The sequence below is a fragment of the Enhydra lutris genome, unplaced genomic scaffold, assembly GCF_002288905.1.
Source record: "Enhydra lutris kenyoni isolate GAN:26980312 unplaced genomic scaffold, ASM228890v2 scaffoldscaffold58, whole genome shotgun sequence".
Taxonomy (NCBI): Eukaryota; Metazoa; Chordata; class Mammalia; order Carnivora; family Mustelidae; genus Enhydra; species Enhydra lutris.
Window position 1 is genome coordinate 19,037,285 of NW_019154142.1, and position 24,894 is coordinate 19,062,178.

Here is a 24,894-nt window from a genome sequence, read left to right on the forward strand (position 1 = left end):
GAAAGGATAGTCTCTTCCAACAAATCATGCTGGGAAAACTGTATAACCACACGTAGAAAAAGAAAATTGGACAACTAACTTATACAACTCACAAAAATTGCCTTGAGAGGGACTTGAAGACTTAAACCTAAGAGCTGAAACGGCAAAACTCTTAGGAAAAAAAACATGGGTAAGAACCTCCTTGACACTGTTCTTGACATGATATTTTGTATATGACACCAAAAGTACAAATGACAAAAGAAAAAAAAAATCAGTAAGTGGGACTAAATAAAACTTAAAATCTACACTGAAAAAGATAAAAAATAAATGAAAAGACAGCTATGGAATGGTAGGAAATACTTGCAAACCATGTACTGGATAAGGAGTTAATACGCAAAATTTATAAAGAATTCCTACAAGTCAATTAAAAAATATAATTAAAAAATGCAGAGAGGAAGAATAGACATTTTTTTCCAAATAAGATATCCAAATGGCTAACAGGTACATGAAAAGGTGCTCAGTATCACTAATCATCAGGGAAATGCAAATAAATATTACATACTATATATGGTATAGTATATATGTAATATATCCTGGCTCCCTGAATATTGAAAAATCTAGGAAGATATTCTTCAGAACTTAACAGTGGATATCTCTACATAGTGGAAACTCCAATGACTTTTACATTATTTTTCATACTTTTCTAAATTTTTTGAAATTTTTACAAGCGTGTACTACTGTTATAATAAAAGAAGAAAATGAAACAAGATGGGATTGGGAGGGAGACAAACCATAAGTGACTCTTAATCTCACAAAACAAACTGAGGGTTGATGGGGGGAGGGGGGTTGGGGGGATGGGGTTATGGACACTGGGGAGGGTATGTGCTATGGTGAGTGCTGTGAAGTGTGTAAACCTGGCGTTTCACAGACCTGTACCCCTGGGGATAACAATATATGTTTATAAAAAATAAAAATGAAAAAAAAAATGAAAAAAAAAAAAAATAAAAGCCATGATAACAGATGTGAAGTGCTAGCATCAAAAAGAAGTGTTGATTAGGCTGTGGAGAAAAAGAACCCTTCTTGTGTACTATTAGTGGGAATGTAAACTGGTGCAGCTACTGTAGAAAGCAGTATGAAGGTTCCTCAAACAATTAAAAATAGCAGTATTATAATACAGAACTCTCATTTCAGAGTATTTATTCAAAGGAAATGAAATCATTATCCCCAGAAGATATCTTCACCGTCATGTTCCTTCTAGCATTATTTACAATAGACTATATATGGAAACAATGTAAGTGGCCAATGGATGAATGGATAAGGAAACTGTGGTATATATACACAATGGAATGCTATTCAGCCATGAGAAAAAAAGAAATCCTACTGTGTGTGACAACATGGGTGGACCTTGAGGTCATTAAGATAAGCGAGACAGGTCAGAAACAGACAATTTAGGGTATCTCTTATATGTAGAATCTAAAAGAAAATGAATGCAAAAACAAGACAAAACAGAACAAAACCAGCAGAATGGTGTTGCTAGGGTCTGGGGCTGGAGAAATGGGAGTGAGCTTGTTTAAGGGCATATACCTACAACTAGTAAATTAAAAACCATGGAGATCTAACACACACAGGACAGTGGTTATACACAACAAAACTCTATTATAAACATTAAATTTGCTAAAAGACTAGATCTCAAATGTTCCCATCACTACAAGAGACTATATTTACGTGACATATGATAGAGGTATTAGCTAGTGCTACAATGGCAATCATTCTGAAGTATAAATTTATCAGTGCATTGTAAACCTTAATTTACATTTTATATGCTGGTTATAGCCTAACAAAGGAGCTAAAAATCAGATCAGGCTTTCCTCCTTCAACTCCTCCATTCCCCTATACCTTTCACTTTCCCCTGGAATATAAATGAGGTCTTCCTACACCTATACAGTTCTATATACTTAGTACTTTTCTCTTCCTGCTATTACTTGTGTTTGTCTCTGATCTCCAGCAAACTGCAAAGTCCCTTAAGATACAGAGAAATTACATTACTCTTAATATTACCAGCATCTGGAACAGTACTTGCCAGGTAGCAGGGCCTGAATGAATACTTTCAAGTGAAAGATTTCATGCAAAATTGGTTAATAGTCAAATTAAATTCTACGTCTTCCATTATTATATACCCAATTTACCAACTTTTCACCACAAATTCATCCTATAACTTAACAAGGAAGGAAAAAAGGGGGAAAAAGGAGATCACTCATAGTATAACATCTTTCAAATGGAGCTGAAAAATAATCTTAAAAAAAAAAACACACACATACACACAATCTAACTCCATGCAACTTTTAACATAGCCAAAAATCTGCATGAGCCTGAAAAACACAATTTTCTTTTTATTTATTTGGCCTATGACTCCAGAGCCATAGGCCAAATAAATAATGGATGCTGGTGAACTAACAGTGTGAGAAATGTGACTTATATGCAACATCGAAAAACACTTGCTATTTTAAAATACTACATTTATTAAAATGCCAGACTATCAGTGGCTAAGTTGGTTCTTTCACTGGATCCTCCTGATTTTCTTTTACCTAGATGGATGGTTCAGTTCAGTCAGATTGTGATGTGATGATATTATATAATTAACAGCCCTTTCCAAGACAAACATTTGTTTGTTGCACATAGTTATATGGACTGGCTATGATGGCGCTGCTCCAGACTGTGGATCAGGTTCAGATCTGCTCCATGTGCCTATCATTCTGGGTCCTAGGAAGAAAGAGCACCTGGGGCATGCTGTTCTCACAGAAGAGAAAAGGAATACAACCATGGAAGCACATACAGTGTGCTATATACCATACAGACATGGTATATATTATGTTTTTTCACATCTTATTAGCCAAAGCAAGCCATGAGGCCAAGGTGAACTTCAATGGGTCAGGAAGTACATCTACTCTGTTCCATGGAAGGGAAGGAAAAAAGGAATATTGACTAAACAACTACGCAACCTACCAAAATGTATCTCACTCAAACACTGTTTCACTGCTGTGCTGTGATATTTATTTATTTATTTATTTATTTATTTTTAGAGAGAGCATACAAATGGGTGTTAAGGGACAGAGAGAAAGGAGAGCAACAGGCTCCCCACTAAGTGGGGAGCCCCACAGAAGGCTCAATCTCAAGACCCTGAGATCATGACCTGAGCCAAATCAAGAGTCTGATGCTCAACCTACTGAGCCACCCACAAGAGTCTCTCACTGCTGTGCTTGTAAAGATACAGCAGGAAGGCAAAGATTTGGTGGAGAAGATTCAGCTCTGATTTTTATTATAGTTAAAAAGTACTACAACAGCCCTTGTTCCAATGAATATGCTAACAAATATATCAAAGATCAGATATCTAAATCTCTTTGAAAACTCATAATTTATATTTTGCTTTACTCATTTACTCTGCCCCCCTCAAGAAATTAATTAATCCACATTTGCCAAAGATAAAGCAAAACAAGTAACCAAAGTGTCAAACATCTGTTATTCTTGCTCATTTGTTTGACTTAAAAGCACTCACCTAAAGTAACTCTTGATGTTAATAAATAAAAATTGCAATTACAAAGTACTTAGTGACTAATACTAGTTAAACCATTATGTTAGCAAAACTAATTAGATATGACAAAAGCTTAACTGTGAGACAAACTCATTTCTTAATAAACTCTCTATTGCTAAACCAAAAAAAAGTGTGAGAATAAAGGAAAAACATTCTCAGCTCAAAAAGTAGAAAGGGAAGAGTAAACAAACCTGAGGAAACAATGATTAATTTTATCAATCAAGATTGAATAGAACTAATACATTAAAACTATTAGAATATCTTAAAAAAACTATTAGAATATTTTTTAAAAAAATGATAAACTGAGGGGCTGCTGTTTTGACAGGAAGAGGCTAAGCAACTCTAAGCTAACCAAATTGTGGAAAGGGGGAGATATTTCCTTGTGCTGAAAATTAGCAAGGGCAAAAAGAGTTGTTACTAATAAACCCACTTATTTTACTCTTAAAATTTCAGGTGTGGTAAGTTATGCACATTGTAGGCCCCAGTTTATTATCACAGAACTCATAATGTTATTCATCACTTCTATGATTGATTGCCTTAGAACTTTAATTTTAGTAAGTTACTGTCATTCTTTAAGCATTAACTTTTCTTTGTATTTGCAGGCAAAGTTTCCATTCTTTATAAAAACAGGATATATTACACTCTATCTAATTATAAGAAATATCTGTTCAACAACACTACAGAAATCACACAAAAACTCAATAAATAAAACCATCTTATGGCTTCATCCTGTCATTTTACAAATGAGGACGATAAGACAAGATGATGAAGTAACTAATATATAATTCCAAAGCTGAGATTAACTCCAGTCTCCTGGTTCCTGGTCTATTTTTGTAAGCACTGCATAGTTGCTCCCCAGAAATAAGGCCAAGAAATTATCCTAAACATTTTGTAAAATATTAGCCTGTCTGGTTCCGAATGTTTCTGATCATTAGGTATAAAAGCTGAAGCACAGAGAGACCAAGTATACTGGCAAACAGATTATCTTTGCCACATTCTGTTTAAAGGAAGCTTTAAAGAGAAGAAAACCAAACCTATCCTCATGTATCAGAACATCCTCACTTTACCTTTAAACTCTTAAAAGTATATAGTAAAAAAGCCAGCTTTGAGTTTTGAAGGCCTCTTCCCTCTCATCTCCCAGAATTACAGAACCTAGAACTACATGGACAGAAGAATGGCCTTTGGACTTGTATTGTGGAAGATAAATCATATTATCCAGTTTCAGACCTGGTGCCAGTATTTGCAAGGTGTGCATATTTGCCAATTTCAAGTGCCAATGAGAGCTTACTGAATGGTACTAGGGGACATGGCAAATGACAGCTCTTTCCAGTCAGCTAATTTAGGAGATGTTGCTGCCTTAAGAGCTTTAGGATTATAAACTAGGAAAAGAAGGCTTTATAGACAGGATTTGGAGGTGGGGGTGGGGAAGAACTTGCCTACTTAGCTGAAACTGTTTCCCTAGAGTTCCAGTTCTACTCCCTCATAAATTACTGAATCCTTAAGCTGCAAAAGAAGTATTAAAACTGATCTTTCACTTTTATTTGGAAATAAATATTTCAACAGTGGTCCACATCATCTCTTAGAGACCTCATTTAATTTACATGTACTGGACAAACCAGCCTGTCTTCCATTAGGATATATAAATTTCAAGACATGTCAGAGCAAATAAAAAACCTCTGTGATTTTTAGTTGTAACAACATGAGAATTCAGAATAAATAGTCTCTAAGTGAAAAGATACTCTGATTCCCATTTTCATTAAGATTTGTTAACACACTACCTTAAAAAACAGGAATAAACATGAAGAAAAGTGCACAGTCTAAGAGTTATTAGACATGAAAATTATTGCTTAAGGACAAGAACAGTAGAACAGATAATGCAAAAAGCTAAATAAGTATCATAAAGACAAGGTTATTAATAAACATTCTTTTTACACTTCATTCTAAATGATTCCTGAGTTATATAATTGAATCTCATATAAAGTGCTTTATTTTGGGGCTATTATGTTTCATTGATCTCTTTCTGTATACTAATGCTAATACCATACTCTTAATACCTGGCATTTGACAGTACATTTCATTATTTGGAAAAACAAGTTTTCCCTTCATTAACATTTTTAAAGTCTTTTTTTTTTTTTAAGATTTTATGTTTTAAATAAATAAAATCTTTTAAAAAATTTTTAAAAAGGGTGCCTGGGTGGCTCAGTTGGTTAAGATTCTGTCTTCTGCTCAGGTCATGGTCCTGAGGTCCTGGGATCAGGTCCCATATCAAGCCCCTGCTCAGCAGGGAGTCTGTATCTCCCTCTCCCTCTGCTGCTCTCTCTCTCTCTCTCTCTCTCTCTGTCATATAATAAAATATTTAAAAAAAAAAGTGTTTTTTAGAGAGAGAGTGCCTTGTGGGCAAGCATGAGTGGGGGAGGGGCAAAGGCACAGGAAGAGGGAAAGGCAGACTCCCGCTGAGCCCTGAGTCCAACAGGGGGCTAATCTCAGGATGACCCTGAGATCATGACCTGAGCTGAAGTCAGATGCTTAACGAACTGAGCCACACAGGCATCCCTAAAAGTCTTCCTTTTTTTCCAATTTATTTATAAACTTTAGAATTAGGTGGTTAAATTCTGTATTTAAAATCTCATCAGAATTTTTCATTGGGATTACATTAAATTTATAAATTATATTAAAATATAAATACAGGGGGAGCCTGGGTGGCTCAGTTGGTTAAACATCTGCTTTCAGTTCAGGTCATGATCTTGCGATGGAGCCCTAAATCGGGCTTCCTGCTCAGGGGGAGCCTGCTTCTCCCTCTCCCTTTGCCACTCCCCACCACTCATGCTCCTGTGCTCGCTCTCTCTCAAATGAGTGGATAAATAGTAGGAAAAAAATATATATATATACATATATATATAAATAAATACAAATGAACGAAAGAATGGCTACTTGGAAATTTTGAATCTTCACATTAAACTTCATGTTTCTCTGTTTATGCAAGTCTTTTATATCCTTTCATAAAATGCCAAAGATTTTTTTATAAGTCTACTGCTATCCTATTTCCAGTGTACATTTTTTCCATTTTTTTCCTCCTGTTAATATAGGAATCCTATTGATTCATATATTCTTTGGTTTCAACCACCTTACTGGACTCATTACATACAAGTTTTTAGATGCTTTTCATGAGTTTGATAGGTATTTTCCATTTGCAAAGAATAGTAATTTTACTTAGAACATTTTTTCTTTTTGTATTTTTTAGTTAAAATGATTTGTTCAGAAACTCTGGAACAGGGGTGCCTGAGTGGCTCAATCAGTTAAGTGTCTGCCTTTGGCTGGGGTCATGATCCTGGGATCCTTTGGGGATCCAGCCCGGCATTGGGCTCCTTGCTCAGTGGGGAGTCTGCTTCTACCCCTGCCTTTCTCCCTGCTTGTGCTCTCTCTGTCAAATAAATATATAAAATTAAAAAAAAAAAAAAGAATCTCTGTAACAGTATTAAGTAATACTGATGACAGAAGACATTTACTGATTTTGGTTTAATGAGCATGATACCACTGCTTTTCCATTAAGGATGGTGTTTGAGGGGCGCCTGGGTGACTCAGTGCGTTAAGCGTCTGCCTTTGGCTCAGGTCATGATCTCAGGGTCCTGGGATCTAGCCAGAGAGCTCCCTGATCAGCTTCTCCCTCTGCACCCACCACCCCGCTTATACTCTCTCTCTCGAATAAATAAATCTTAAAAAAAAAAAAAAGATGGTATTTGATATAAGTTAGTAAAGGACCTCATCTATCAAGTTAAAGAACTCACAACAGATTTATTAATGAGTTTTTATTTCCTTGAAATTTCAGTACCTGTTATTTTATCTCCAGCAAATAATTAAATTTAATTTACTTAACGATATAGTGCTGTGTGCCAGACACTGAGTACTTTTCATGGATTACCTCATATAATGTTTATAAACACTCTGTAAAGTACATTTTCTTACTTCTTCCACTTGAGAAATGAAAAAACTGAGGCACAAGAGTCACATAGTTCTTATAAGTGGTTGAGCCAGGACTGAATACAGAGATTTGTATTCAGATTTTATACTCTTGATACCATTCTTAGATTCTCGCTAATGAACACTTATCTAAGTTTTCTTTAGAAATTTTGCACATATTTTCATTAGTAAGATCAGTCTATAAATCTTTTTTTTTTTTTTTTTTTAGGATTATTTACTTATTTAAGAGAGAGGGAGTGTGCACAAGTGGGGGATAAGGGCAGACATACTCCCCCCAACCCCCGCCCAGGGAACAGGGAGCCTGACTCGGGGCTTGATCCCAGGACTCTGAGATCATGAACTGCGCTGACAGCAGATGCTAAACTGACTGAGCCCCCCAGGTGCCCAGTCTATAAATCTCATGCTATACTTGTTTGGTTGGTTTATCCAATAGGTAAAACAAGAGAATATGGCAAAAGTAATAGTCACATCTAAGATTAGGTCAAGAAAACACTGCAGCGTCTCCACTGGACTCTCTCAGATCATTCACTATGGGGAAAGTAGCTGCCATGTCTTAAGGAGACTCAGGTAGCTCTATGCAGAGGCTTAAAAGAACCAAAACTCCCATTCCAATAGCTGAAAGGAACTGAGGGCCTGTGAACTGGTACATGAGAATGCTTGGAAGGATCCTACAACCTTTAGATAACTGTAGTTCCAGTAAACAGATTTGACTATAACCTCTTAGGAAAGTCTGACCAAACCCACCAGGTTAAGACACTTTCAGATTCTCAACTTTCAGACAATGGATGAGATAATACAAATTTGTTGCTTTAAACTGCAGAATTTTAGGGTAATTTGTTATACAACAATAAATAATGAATAAATTTGCCATTGTATTTCAGTACCATAAGTATCTGCTGTTTCTTCAAAGGTTGACTAGAAGTGCCAGGTGAAATTTGATGCTCTGGAAAGACATGTTCAATAAACTTAAAAAATTTTTTTCTAGGATACAAGTCAATTCAGATTATTTAAACTTCTTTCTGTACATAAATTTATTTTTTTGTATTTTTTTGTATTTTCTAAGAAAATGGCCCATTTCTTATAGATTTTAAATATGGTGATATAAAATCTAAACTCTCTTCTGCATGGTATATACCTATTTTTTTTTTCCCTTTTTTAATCTCACCAGTGACTTTGCTGTTTTGTAAGTGAAAAAATGATAGATTTACACAGGCTATTGATTTGAAGGTTTTGTATTCTATTTAATTGCTTACTTCATCCTTATTAATTTCTCCTTCCCCTTTTAGCTTATTACTGCTATCCCAATATAGTATTAATAATGCAGTAATTTTGTCAGTGCTATTTGTTTTTTATCATCTTAAATTTCACTCTTGATTTTTCTTTTTAAGTGTTATTTTAATTAGAATCTTACAATTATTTTTTTTAATTTGATGTCTTTTAGATGTTTCATATGGCCTTAAATATTTAGTTATACTGAATATGGCCAAGGAATGCAGAATCTATGATTATATTATAGTTCTTGTGAATTTATTATGATTAATGTTGCCACCTTCTACATAACCAGTTTTTGAAAAGTGTGAATAAAAACAATGCTTATTCTCTTGCTATTTAGTATAAAATTTTCCTTTGGAGTGCTACTGCAATCCTTTTAATCATCATTTCTATTTGTTTCCATGATTCATTAATTTCCAAAAGAAATAAAATCTTACACTGTGAAAATACTTCCCCCATTTGTAACACACTTTAATATATGGGTAGAATATACTTGCTCTGGGACACCTGGGTGGCTCAGTCAGTTAAGCATCTGCTCAGGTCATGATCCCAGGGTCCTGGGATTAAGTTCCTGTATCAGGCTCCTTCCTCAGCAGGAAGCCTGCTTCTCCCTCTACCTGCTGCTCCCCCTGCTTGCATACTCTCTCCCTCTACCTGACAAAGAAAATTTAAAAAAATAAATAAATAAAAGGATATACTTGGTCTTACAGATGTTTTCAGAATTTCACCAGTATCTTTCTTATATATACATAAATAGGTGTATATACTTGTGTGTGGGGGGGGGTGTATGTGTTAAATACAGCTTGAGTAAATATCAGATTTTGACAAATTTTTAGAGTGGCAGTTTCTTTTTCAATTACTTTATAGATACTTAAATTCACATGGTTAACAACTCTTGTTTTCAATACATATTTGATATCTAAGATATTTAAAAATCTAATCACTATATTATCTTCATAAAAAAACACTTCAATTATTTTCTACTAAGCAAACAATAAGTAAATGAGTGTAATATATGTATATAAAATAGTAAGAGATCTTTAATAAATTATAATGTACACAAGTTTGGAATTCATGATAGAATTTTTTTATGGAAAAATAGAGTATTAGAAAAGATTCTCATTTATATTTGCAAATATTTTAATAAAAGTATCTATTCCAAAAACTAATATCTTCATGTCCAAAAGAATTAACTTATAAGTAGCTTGATAATAAAATTAAATATCTTCAGAGGGTCCAGTTCAAGATGGTGACATAGGAGGATCCTTAACTCACCTCCTCCCATGGATATACCGAATCTACAACTATGTGCAAAACAATTTCCTCTGTAAGAAATCCAAAAAGTAGCTGAATTACTTCTGTACGTTAGGCTAACAAGGAAAAGAAAAAAAAGTTGAAATGGATAGGACAGGCTGAGACACAATCTAACCATAAACCCCACTATCAATGCAGCAGTCCACAATCATGATGGACACAGAAGCAAAAACCTTCAACAAAATATTAATAAACTGAATTCAATACATTAAAAAGATCATACACCATGATTAAATGGGATTTATTCCAGGAACACAAGAATGGTTTAACATCAGCAAATCAGTCAATGTGAAACACAACATTAATTAAGAATAAAAAGGATATCATCTTAATAGATAAAAAAAGCATTCGGGGTGCCTGGGTGGCTCAGTGGGTTAAAGCCTCTGCTTTCGGCTCAGGTCATGATCCCAGGGTCCTGGGATCGAGCCCCGCATCGGGCTCTCTGCTCAGTGGGGAGCCTGCTTCCTCCTCTCTCTCTGCCTGCCTCTCTGCCTACTTGTGATCTCTGTCTGTCAAATAAATAAATAAAATATTAAAAAAAAAGCATTCAACAAGATTAATATCCATTTATGATAAAATTATCAACAAAGTGGATCTAGAGTAAATGTATCTCAAAATAGTAAAGGCTATATATAACAAGCCTCCACCTAACATCACAGCCAAAGGAGAAATACTGAATGTATTTTCCTGTAAGATCACAAACAAGACAAGGATGCCTATTCTCACCACTTTTATTTAGCATACTGTTCAAATTCCCAGCCAGAGCAACAACACAAGAAAAAGAAATGAAAGGAATGGAAATTAGAAAAGAAACAACTGTCATTATTTGCAGATGATATAAAAAAGTCTAAAACTTCATCAAAAAGCCATTAGAATATAGAATTTACTATTTATACAATAAAAATGCAAAATTTAGTAAAGAATACAACAAAACCAGTATATAAATACAACAAAACCAGTATATAAAAATGTTGGTATTTCTATTCACTAATAATGAGCTAAAAGAGAAATTAAGAAAATCCCACTTACAACTGCATCAAAAACAATAAAATACCAAAGAATAAATTTTATTAAGAAGGGACAGATCTTGGGGCGCCTGGGTGGCTCAGTGGGTTAAGCCTCTGCCTTTGGCTCAGGTCATGATCCCAGAGTTCTGGGATTGAGCCCTGCATCGGGCTCTCTGCTCAGCGGGAAGCCTGCTTCTGCAACCTCTCTCTGCCTGCCTCTCTGCCTACTTGTGGTCTCTCTCTCTGTCAGATAAATAAATAAAATTAAAAAAAAAAAAGGGACAGATCTTGACACTGACAAGTATAAGACATTAATGAAAACAAAGTGAAAAAAACACAAATGGAAAGATACTCTATGCTCATAAACTAAAAGAACTAATATTGTTAAAATATCCATACTACACAAAGCAACATATAGATTCAATACAATCCCTATGACTATTCCAATGACATTTTCAACAGAAATGGAACAAATATTCCTAAAACTTGTATGGAACCATGAGAACCAAAGCAATCTTGAGAAAGGAAAAAGAAACCTGAAAGTATCAAGGTCCCTAACTTCAAATTGTATAACAAAGGTACAGTAATCAAAACAGTATGGTACTTGCAAAAACACAAACAAAAAAAAAAAAAAAACAAAACCAGAAGCAGATCAATGGAACATAGAGAATAGAAAGCCTCACTACCCCCAACCAAAAAAAAAAAATTCATGTAGATATCATCAATTAATCTTCAACAACAGAGCCAAGAATATACACAATGGGGAAAGGCCAGTCTCTTCAACAAATTGTGTTTCGAAAACTGGACAGCTACATACCAAAAAATGAAACTGAACCACTAAATCACACCATATACAAAATTAACTTAAATGGATTAAAATCTTAAACATAAGTCTAGAAAGTATAAAACTTTTGGAATACAACATTGGTGATAAACTCCTTGACAAAGGTATTAGTGATGATTTTTTGGATTTGACACCAAAAGGCAAAGGCTACAAAAGCAAAAATAAACAAGTGGGACTACATCAAACTAAAAAGCTTCTGCACAACAATGTGAAAGGCAACCTAGGAAATAGGAGAAAATATCTGCATATCATATATCTGATAAGGAGTTAGTATCCAAAATCAATTTTAAAAAGCATACGATCTAATTTAAAAAGGGGCAGAAGTTCAGAAAATTTTTCCTAATAAGATATCTGGATGGCCAACAAGTACCTGAAGACGTGCTCATCCTCACTCATTATCAGGGAAATGCAAATCAAACCACAATGAGATACACCTCGCACCTACTAGTATAGCTATTATCAAAAAGACAAGAAATAACCAGTGTTGGGAGCACATGGGTTGCTCAGTCAGTCGCACATCCAGCTCTTGGTTTCTGTCCAGTCATGATCTCAGGATCATGGGATCAAATCCCCCAAAAGGATCTATGCTCCATGTGGAGTTGAGATGCTCCTTCTCTCCCTCTGCCCCTAGCCCCACCCATGGACACACAGGCCCTCCCTTTCTCTCCAAAATAAATCAATCTTTAAGAAATAACAAGTGTTGGAGAGGATGGGGAGAAAAGAGAACACTTGTGCACTGTTGGAGGGAATATAAATTGATGCAGCCACTATGGAAAACACTATGGAAGTACTTTAAAGAATTAAAAATAAAACTACAAAGGGGGAGACAAACTATGAGACTGCGGACTCTGAGAAACAAACTGAGGGTTTTGGAGGAGACGGGCATGGGGGTTTGGGTGAGCCTCGTGGTGGGTATTACTGAGGGCACATATTACATGGAGCATTGGGTGTGGTGCATAAGCAATGATTTTTGGAACACTGAAAAACAAAACAAAACGAAAACAAACAAACAATAAACTACATATGATCCAGCAGTTCCCCTTCGGTTATTTATCCAAAGGAAACAAAACAAGTTCAAAAAAATACTGATGTTTACTTCACAATTACAAGCGTACCTCAGACATTACAGGTTCGGTTCCAGGCCACACAATAAAGTGAATATTGTAAAAAAGTGAGTCAAATGAATTTTTTGGCTTCCCAGTGCATTCAAAGTTCATCTTACACTATGCTGTAGTCTGTTAAGTTTGTAATAGCATTATGTCTAAAACATTATGTATCTTAATTAAAAGTCACTTTATTTCTAAAAAATGCTAGCCATCATTTGATCTTTCAACAAGTCATAATCACTCATCACAGATTGCCTTAAGATATATAATGAAAAAGTTTGAAATATTGTAAGAATTACCAAAATGTGACACAGAACATGAAGCAAATGCTGTTGGAAAAATGCCAGTATATTTGCTATATGAAGGTTTGTCACAAAACTTCAATTTTTTAAAAAATGTAGTATGTGCAAAGCACAAAATCTAAATGCAACAAAATGAGGTGTGCCTCATTCACAATAGCCAAGAACTGGAAATAACCTAAATGTCTGTTAATGGATGGAAAAATAAAATGTGGTCTATACACAAGGCAAATATTATTGTGCCACAAAAAGAAGGAAATCTCGCCATTTGCTACAACGTAGATGGACCTTGAGGACATTATGCTATGTGAAATAAGCCTGGCAAAGACAAATATCCTATGATCTCACTTACATGTGGAATTGAAAAAAAAAAACAAAAAACACCTCATAGATATAGATAACAGATGTATGGTTGTCTGAGTGGGGGTGGGGAGGGGGTGAAATGTGTGAAGATGGTTAAAAGGTACAACTTCCAGTCATAAGAAAAAAAAAAAAAACTAGGTATATAATGTACAGCATAGTCACTACAGTTAATATTGTATGATGCATTTGAAAGCCACTAAGAGAATAGATCTTAAAAATTCTTAACACAGGAAAAAATTTGTAATTGTGTAATGAATATTAACTAGACTTATTGTGATGATCACTTCACAAAATAAACACACCAAATCATTATGTTGAACACCTGAAACTAATGTAATATGTCTATGATATCTCAAAAAAAAATGAAATACCTTCAAATTATATTTATGAGCTTTATCCAAAATAGTTGGTACCAAGTCATCAGTATTTTCTCCATTCTCATCATTTGTACCAGGTGGGTACCAAGACAGGGCTAGTACACCTAAAAGAAAAGACCAAAAAGAAAAATAAATACAGAAGTGGGAGTAATTGTAGATATTCTTAAAAAAAAAAAAAAAAAAAGAAAAAATTAAGGAGGCAGAATAAAGACCAAATTGTAAACAGCCAAAAAGAAACACATCCTCATAAGTTGTTGTTTTGTTACCTTACTAGATAGGATCTATGGTTATTTGATTACTTTATGTTGTTATATTTATGAATTCTTTATCAAGTATGAATATATTTAAGTTAACAGGTTTTACTTTCCAGATTAGGTTTACAGAAAAACTGCACAGGAAGTACAGTTTCCATATATTCTCCTCTTACATACCTGCTCCCCAACCCACATACAGTTCTTGTTAATAATATCTTGCATTTATATGATACACACACACACACACACACACACACATATATATATAATTTGTTATATGTGATGAACCAATACTGGCACATCAACATTATACATATGTACATATATGCATACACATATATGTACATACATGCATAAATACATATATGTATGTATGCACATATGTACACACACATATGTGTGTGTGTATTTGTTACATGTGATGAACCAATATTGATGCATCATTATTAACTATAGCCAACAATTTAGATGAGGGCTCACTCTTTGTGATGTACAGCTGTATGGCTTCTGACAAAAGCATATGTGCCCACCATTAAGTATCATGCAGAATAGTTTTACAGACCTCAGAACCCACTGAAATCCATCTATTTATCCCTCCTCTCTCACTCCTCTCTCAATCTCCTGGATAATAATTGATCTTTTCAGTATCTCTATTGTTTTGTCTTTTCCACAATGCTATCTAGGTGGAATCCTACCAGTAACTTTTTCAGACTGGCTTCTTACACTTAGCAATACATAATAAAGGTTCATTTATATCTTTTTGTATATTTATAGATCATTTTTTTTACTGCTGCATGATAACTCATTGCATGGATGTATGACAATTTATCCATTCACTTACTGGAACATACCATGGATGCTCCTAATTTGGGGCAATTATGAAGATTCAAGAAAAAAAAATAGTTTCTCCTTGTAGTACTTACTTTTGAAATGACACATTACAAAATAAGTTTTATAAACATAAGCCCACAGGAAGAAAAAAAAAAAAACAACAACAAAACTTACTTTGAAGGAATATTTGAAATCAACTATCAAAGCCTCACTTATATATGAAGAAATGAGAGACTAATAGAAAAAGCTGCTTATTTCTATGTTAACCAACACACTTTTTAAGGCATGGACAAAAATACAATGGTACGAAAACAGAAGCATGTGGAAATATAGGAACTGCAAGCTTAGAAACTGGCAGAGAACTAAATTATAATACTTAAACTTTACAGTCAACCTGCCATGTACAGAACAGCCCCATCTAGCGACACAAAACAGAACTTTCATTAAAGTTTACAGGAAAAAAGATGTCTATGTCCTCTATCCACTCTGAAAATAAGAGAGCAGTAAGAACATGAGAAGTAGAAAAATCATCTATAATACATAAAGTGCTTTAGAGAAGCTTATGATTAGCCATGAAGGGAATCTATTATATACAGAAAAATGCCAGTAAGAAAAGTGGAAACAGTTGATCAAACATCTAAGCTGCCTAAGAGTCTAACTTATAAAAAGAACAGTACCAATGGAGAGTCACAGTAAAACAACAACAACAACAACAACAAAAACAAAACTCAATATAACTTAGGTAAAAATCCTACCAAAAAAAAAAAAAAAAAAAGTTGAGACAAAATAGTAAAGAAAGGACATATAAAAGAAAGATTATGCCATGAAGCCTAGGAAAATTGTAAGCATAGCATTCTTCCATGAAATTCAAAACAAAAGATTCCTGTTTCTAGCAATAGATTAGGTTAAACAGACCAACATTTCCATGAAAAAAATATTAAATAAAATATGGATTACAAAAAACTTCTTAGCCAAAGAGCTGAAGAGTAAGGGATTAGCTGTCCAAATTGAGGCAAAAAACATGAAATGAGCAAGGAAGTCAGTCTTCCCAAAACATAATTGGCAGAAGTAAACCAACCATCAAAAACAGTGGATAAAGTCCCAGGTTGACAGCACTTGGGAAATTCTCTAGCTTTAAAGTGAGTAGTGTTTTCTACTGTACTGAACAACACAGATAAAGAACATTTTCATTATCACACTAAGATCTACTAGACAGTATTGCTAGATTGCTGATTCTCATAATACCCTAATCATTTCATTTTTATCTACTGATTTTTCTTCCTCCTTATTCTCACTGAAGTTATACTCTAAGGCTTGAAGAAAATGTTCTTTGTTCTTCATACTTTCAGCTTTTTATTATATCAAATAATCATTTCCAAATGTCTAATTCTATCTCCATACTGTGCTCCACAATCTAATTTTTCCTTGTACAGTATCTTTTGGACTATATCACTCCTGAGTTCTGAATAAGTAATGGCCTGGGAAACAAGTCAGTGATGGTCCTCCTTAGGAGGAGGACTGGACCACTTACAATGGTTATGAATCATCACAGCAACCAGAAGTTTCTCTAACACAAACTAAATATCATTTATAAGTAAGACTACTGCACATTTCTACTATCTCACTTGTGTAGTGAAAAGGGATATTCTTTGAGGTCTTTTCTCAGAATAGTAGCATTTCATTTTATTATTTTAAAAAATATTTATTTATTTACCTTAGAGAGCACAAGACAGTGTGCACAAGTCAGAGGGAAGGGCAGAGGGAGTGAATCTTCAAGTAGACTCCCCACTAAGCTCAGAGCCCAACAAGGGACTCGATCTCATGACTCATGAGAGTACGACCTGAACTGAAACCAAGATCAAGCACGTAAGTGACTGAGCCACCCAGGCACCCCTAACATTTTATTAAATGCAGATGTCGTATCAATCATGTTGTTCCTCCAAAGCACACATCACAGGGCCTTCAATATAAGTGATACCCACTCTTGTGTGTGTGTGTGGGCACATGATGCATCTAAACAGGATAATAGTTAAGAACATAAGATATGAAATCAGACAGACCTAGAGACTCAAGTTTCCATTCTATTATTTGATAGATGTTTATCTTTAATTTAAATTTCCATTTGTAAAATGTGGATAAGTTCAGATCATTCCCTAAAAGTGTGTTTTTAAAAGTATAGAGAATGACTTACATAGAATAAGACCCCCAAAAGTAATTACAAAGATGATAATGAAAAGATAATGGCAAATAAATTAGGATACATTTAACTCCACAGAACTTATGATAGCTTCCCTTATATTCAGGTATGTAACTTACTGTTTCCTTTAAACATATCAAACATTACTTCAAACTAAAGCTTTAGCAGAAAGGCAAGCCCAGTTCCAGATATAAACAATATTATCACTACACAAGATAACCCATGTTCAACAAAAAATATAAGGCATATAAAAAAGCAAGGAAAAAAAAAAAACTGTCAAGAGGCAAAACAGGCAACAGAAGCAGACTCTGATATGAATCAGATGCTGAAATAATTTGACAAGGAATATAAAATTACTGTGATTAAAACACTAAAGGATCTAATGGTAAACGACAGCCATTATATGTCGATCATCAGGTGGGAAGTTTCAGCAGAGATGAAAACTCTAAGAATCAAATAGTTCAAGGAAAAGTAGGGTGACCCCAAGCTCACCTCCTCCCATGGACACACCTGTGAGATAATAGCTACATTTATGTAACTAGTTCTGAAAATGATCTGAAGACTGACAGAAAAGACCTTCCACAGTTAATCATACACAGGGAGTCACATCAAAAAGGTAGGAGTGGTGGAGTCACAGTTGGGAATCAAAATACTGGGTGAGATTAACCACAAACAGTACTCACACTAGCAAAGAGAAGGGAGAGGATTAAACCTCACACCAGGCAAACAGAACACTGGGAAATGCCCTAGGAAGATGAGTCGCCATAATATCTGGCCTTGAAAACCAATGGGGCTTAACTTCAGGAGCTTTTAGTATCAGCAAAACTTAACTCCACTTATTTTGAAAATCAGCTAGGCTTAACTTCAGGAGAGTCAGACAATGATAGGAAACAGAGTCCTGCCTTTAAAAAGACAGAATAAAAAAAAAAAAAAATCAACCAGAACCAAAGCATAATAGCAGCAGTTTGAAAAGTACCTGTGGTATACATGAAGGAGAGTTACTTACTAATCTCAGAACATATGTTTGAGGGGTAGGCATCATTAGGAACTTCTCTAGAAACAAAAGTACTGGTGGGTGCCATTTCTCTTCCCCTCTCCAATGCTAGATAGCCAGACACTTGCAGGAACCAGCATAACACTACCTATTGTGCTATCACTATTTACCTGCAGACCTGCTGATCCAACCCTCCTGCATTGGCAAGCATCCCACCAAAGTGGTCCTGCCCCCCCCCCCCAATAACCTGCAAGTAGCCCCACTAGGGACCAGCACCACTCAAAAATGGTGCCTACCCTGGGGAGGGGGAAGATAATCCCATACAACAGAATGCCCACAGTTCCTGCATCAAAGACTCTTCACTGGCTGAGCAAAAAGTAAAGTTTGCTATTTGGTATCCCACAGTTGTGGCAGGCTAAGTTCAGAGAGCCTGACTACTGACCCCACCCACCTATGAGACTGCCCGGGCCTCAAACAGACTTCTCAATTGTACAAAATCTGCCTTGTTTGCCCAAAGTAGGCAAAGCAGGTCACTGCAGTTGGCTGGGCTGAAGGCAAATGCAGTTCAGTCACAACATTAGGGCACACATAGCATGCAGAGGAGAAACCCCAGGAGTACCTGTTTCTGGTGACCAAGGGGGTACTGACAGGGTATCACAGGACTTCTACAGAAAGCACTACTTTTAAGACCAAGAGACATAGCTGACCTCCCTAATATATGGACACAAACAGAGAGTTAGACAAAACGAGAAGATGGAGAAATATGTTCCAAGTGAAAGAACAAGACAAATCACATCAAAAGAGTTCAATGAAACTAAGATAAGCAAATATGCCTGATAGAGAATTCAATTCAAAGTAATGGGCATAAGGATAATCACTGGATTTGACAATAGAGTAGATGAACTCAGAACTTCCAACAAAGAAATGTGTAAAAATGAACTAGTAAGGAATGTCAGCTGGGCATCTGCCTTCGGCTCAGGTCAGGATCACAGGGTCCTGGGATTGAGTCCCACATCAGGCTCCTTGCTTGGTGGGGAGCCTGCTTCTTCCTCTCCCACTCTCTCTGCTTGTGTGCACTCTTTCTCTGTCAAATAAGTAAGTAAATAAATAAAATCTTAAAAAAAAAAAGAGAGATAAAGAACTCAACTGCTAAGATTTAAAAAAAAATATACATTAGAGGGAATCAACAGATTAGAGGATGCAGAATAGATCAGTAATCTGGAAAACAGGACAATGGAAGGCAAACTAAGCTGAACAAAAAAGAGAAAAGAGATTAATAAAACAGTAAGAATAGGTTAAGGAAACTCATTACCAAGTGAAATAACATTCCCTTCGTAGAGGTAATAGGAACAGGAAAGAGAGAAGGGAGGAGAAAATTTGAAAAAAATAAAGCTGAACACTTCCATAATGTGTGGAAGGAAACAGATACCACATCCAAAAAGCCCACACAGCCCCCAACAAGATGAACCCAAGGTCCACACCAAGACACATAAGTAAAATGGCAAAGAGTAATGACAGAGAATTTTAAAATCAACAGAAGAAAACAGTTATATACAAAGGAAACTCCATAAGGCTATCAGTTGATTTCTCAGCAGAAACTGTGCTGGCCAGAAACAAGTGGCATGATATATTCAAAGGGATAAAAGGGAAAAACATACTTGCAACCAAGAAGATCCAAAAAGGTTATTCAGAATAGAACAAGAGGTAGTTTTCCAAACGAAGGTTAAAGGAGTGCATCACCACTAAACCGGGCTTACATGATAAACAGAATTATTCAAATCAGAAGAAGAGAACATAATTACAGGTAGAATTATTATAAAGAAAAACATTTCACAGGTAAAAGCACACATACAGTAAAGGTATTAGATGAATCACTTATAAAGCCAGTATGGAAGTTAAGACACAGAAGCAGTAAAGTCAGTTATATTTATAAAAATCATTCAACACATATACAAAATAAAAAGATATGTGACAAAATATATATAAAACAAAGGGGGAGTAAAACTTTAGTGCTTTCAGAATGTGTTTGAATTTAACCAACCATTAACATAGACTGGTATGCATGTTATATACGAACTAATGGAAACCAAATCAAAAACCTGTAAAACACACACACACGCACGCACACGCACACACACACAAAATCCAAGACTAACACTACGGAAGGCCATCAAACTAAATTAAGAGAAGATACAGAGAAAAACTAAAATAACAATAAAATATTAACAAAATGGTAATAAGTATATGCCTATCAATAATTTAAATGTCAACTGGACTAAATAAAAAACACAGGGCTACTGAATGGATAATAGAAGAGGACCCATCAATATTCTGCCCACAACAGATTCACTTCAGACCTAAAGATATGCACACACTGAAAGTGAAGGAGAGCTGGAAAAACATACATCATGAAAAAAAAAAGAGAGAGAGAGAGAGAGAGAGAGAAAAGAATAAAAGAAAGCTGTGGTAGCAATACTATTGTAAGACAAAAAAAAAACTTAAAGACTGTAGCAAGAGACAAGGGCATTACATAATGATAAAGAGATCAACTTAACAACAAGATATAATGACTGTAAATATCTATGCATCCAAAATAGAAGCACCTAAATATATAAGGCAAACATTAGTAGACAGAAATGGAGAAACTGACAGTCTTACAATAATAGTAAAGGTCTTTAACATTTCACTTATATCAATGGATAGATAATCAAGACAGAAAATCAATGAGGAAAAAGTAGCTCTGAATGACACATTAAAGCAGATGGGAATTAACAGATATATAAAGAACATTCATTCTATACAAAACAAAAATATGTTCTTTTCAAATGCACATAAAACATTCTCCAAGACATATCACACAAAACAAATCTCAATAAATTTAAGAAGATTAAAATCACATACAGCATCTTTTGATCATAATAGTATGAAACTAGAAATCAATTACCAGAGAAAAATCTGGAAATAACATAAACACGTGGAAGCTAAACAACATGCTACAAAACAGTGAATGAGTCAACAATGAAATCAAAGGGGAAATCAAAACGTACACAGAGAAAAGTGAAAATGAAAATACACCAGTTCAAAATATTTGGGACACAGCAAAAGCACTTCTGAGAAGTTTATGGCAATACAGGCCTATCTCAAGAAACAAACAAAAAAACTCAAATAACCAAACACAAACCTAATGGAGCTAGAAAAAGAACAAAAATAGGCAAAAAACAGCAGAAGGAAGGAAATTATAAGTTTAGAGCAGAAATAGGTAAAATAGAGACAAAAAAAAAAAAAAAAAAAAAAAACAGAAGAAAGATCAAAGAAACCAGAAACTAGTTCCTTTAACAGATAAACAAAATTGATAAACTTTTAGCCAGACTCACCAAGAAAGAGAGGACTCAAAGAAATGAAATCAGAAATGAGGGAGGAATAACCACCAATCCCACAGAAATGTAAAGATTTATAAGAGAATATAATGAAAAATTACATACCAACAAATTGGGACAAGGGGTGCATAGGTGGCTCAGTCAGTTAAGCACCCAACTTGATTTTGGCAGAGGTCATGATCTCAGGATCAAGAGATCAAGCCTACATTGGGTTCTTCTCTGGGCATGGAGCCTGCTTAACATTCTTCCTCTATCTCTGCCCCTCCCACCATTAGCACTCTATTAAAGAAAAAAAAATGTCCATACCCAATGGATTCACATGTGAATTCTACCAAATATTTAAAGAAGAGTTACTACTTATTTTTCTCAACGTATTCCCCAACACAGAAGATGTAAAACTTCCAGATCCATTCTATGAGGCCAGCATTATCTCGATACCAAAACTGGAAAAAGACAATACACAGAAATAAAACTGGAGGCCAATATCTCTGATGACCATAGATGCAAAATCCTCAACAAAATACCAGCAAACAGAATTCAGCAATGTATTAAAAGGATCATTCACCACAATCAAGTAGGATTTATTCTAGGGATGCAAGCATGGTTCAATATGCACAAAACAATCAACGTGATACATCACACTAAGAGAAAGGATAAAAATCATATGATCAGCTCAATGGATGCAGAAATTGCAAGTGAATAATAATACACTCATTCACGATAAACTCTCAACAAAGTGGGTTTAGAGGTAACATAACCTAATAATGGCCACATATTAAAACCCACAGTTAATATCCCACTCAATGGCAAAAAACTGAAGTCTTTCCTCTATCAAGAATGAAATAAGGATGTCCACCCTCACAATTTTTATTCAGAATAGTACTGAAGTCCTAGGTGCAGTAACCAGAGAAGAAATAAAAGGCATTAAAATTGGCAAGGAAGAAGTAAAACAATCACTATTTGCATATGATGCAAAAATTGCATCAAATATGAATTTGCATATAATTATATGATGTGATTACTAAGAATTATTAATTCAGTAAAGTTGCAAGATAGAAAAATAATATATAGAAACCTGTTGCATTATCTATATATCGATGACAATGTAGCAGAAAGAGAAATTAAGAAAATAATTGTTTCCAATAACACCAAAAATAATTTAAAAATCTAAGAATAAACTTAACTAAGGAGGTGAAAAACCTGTACTCTGAAACTATAAAACACGGATGAAAAAAATTAAGGAGGACACAAATAAATGGACAGGTATTCCGTGTTCATGGTTTGGAAGAATTAATATTTTTGAAATGTTCAGGAGCATCTAGGTGGCTCAGTCAGAAGTGTCTGTCTTCAGCTTGGGTCATGATCTCAGGGTCCTGGAATCGAGCCATGCATCAGGCTCCCTATTCAGCGGGGAGCCTGCTTCTTCCTCTCCCACTCCCTTGTTTGTGTTTTCTCTCTTGCTGCATCTCTCTCTGTCAAATAAATAAATAAAATCTTAAAAAAAAAAAAAAGAAAGAAAGAAAAAAAGAAAGTGAAATGTCCGTATTAACTACAGCAATCTACAGACTCAATGCAAACTCTATCAAAATACCAACGGCATTTTTCACAGAACTGAAACAAGTAATCCTAAAATTTGTATAGAACCATAAGACCTCAAAGAGCCAAAGCAATCTTGTGAAAGTAGAATTAAGTTGAAGGTATCACAATCCCAGATTTCAAAGTATACTACACAAAGCTGTGGTAATCAAAACAGTATGGTATTGGCCAAAAATGAGACACATAAATCAATGGGATTGAATAGAGAGCCCAGAATTAAACCCCTGTTTATATGGTCAATTCGTCTATAACAAAGGTGGCAAGGACATAAAATTGTAAAAAGAAAGACTCTTCAATAAATTGTGCTGGTAAAGCTAGACAGCTACATGTAAAGTAATGAAATTGGACGCTTTCTCACATTATATAAAAAAAATAAACTCAAAAAGGATTAAAGACCTATATGTGAGACCTGCAACTATATCGCTCCCTAAAAGAAAATAGCAATCTCTTTGACATTGTCCCTAGCAAAACTTTTCTAGTTATGTCTCCCTTGGCAAGGGAAACAAAAGCAAAAATAAACTACTGGGACTATATAAAAATAAAAAACTTTTACACAGCAAAGGAAACCATAAACAAAATGAAAAGGCAACCTACTGAACAAAAGATATCTGTAAATCACATATACAACACCAGCACCACCAAAAACAAAACAAAACCTGAAAAAATATTTTTTTTTAAATTGAGCAGAAGACTTGAATATTTTTTCCAAAGAAGACACACAGATGACCATTAGAAACATGAAAAGATGTTCAACTCACTAATCATCAGGGAAAGGCCAGTCAAAACACCTTACATCTGACAGTATGGCTAGAATCAAAACAACGAGATATAAGTCTTGGCAAGGATGTGGGAAAAAAGGAACCCTTGTGCACACTGATGAGACTGTAAATTGGTACAGCCACTGTGGAAAAAAGTATGGAGGTTCCTCAAAAAATTAAAAATAGAGATACCATATGGTCAGGGTACCTGGGTGGTTCAGTCTGTTAAGCCTCTGCCTTCAGCTCAGGTCACGATCTCAGGGTCCTGGGACTGAGCTCCACATTAGGCTCCCTACTCAGTCGGGAGTCTGTTCTTCCTTCTAAATCTTAAAAAATATCCAGAAATGACCCAGAAATCCTACTACTGGATATTTATGCACAGAAAACAAAAACACTAATTTAAGAAGATATATGCACCCCTATGTTTATTGCAGCATTATTTACAATAGCCAAAATACAGAGGCAGACCAAGTGTCCATCAACAGATAAACTGCTAAAGAAGATATGGTGTGTGTATATATGTATAACACAAAATGGAATATTACCCAGCCATAAAAAAAGAGATCTCACCATTTGCAACAATATGGATGGACCTAGAGGGTATTATGTGAAATGAAATAAGTCAGGCAGTCAAATACCATGGGACTTCAGTTATATGTGGAACCTAAAAAAAATAAATGAAGAACAAACAAAGCAGAAACAGACCCATAAATATAGAGAATAAATTGGTGGTTGCCTGATGGGAGGAAGGTGAGGGAT

At 35.0% G+C, this 24,894-nt stretch overlaps 1 protein-coding gene across 1 annotated transcript in view; it reads right to left on the minus strand.

The window, feature by feature from the left end:
* The window catches only part of LOC111158292 (mannosidase endo-alpha), an 82,205-nt gene that overhangs the window by 15,771 nt on the left and 41,540 nt on the right, over nucleotides 1-24,894 (minus strand). Inside the window, exon 3 of the mRNA XM_022520227.1 lies at nucleotides 14,123-14,232. Coding sequence (XP_022375935.1) covers nucleotides 14,123-14,232 — 110 coding nt within the window. The remainder of the gene's footprint in view (nucleotides 1-14,122; nucleotides 14,233-24,894) is intronic.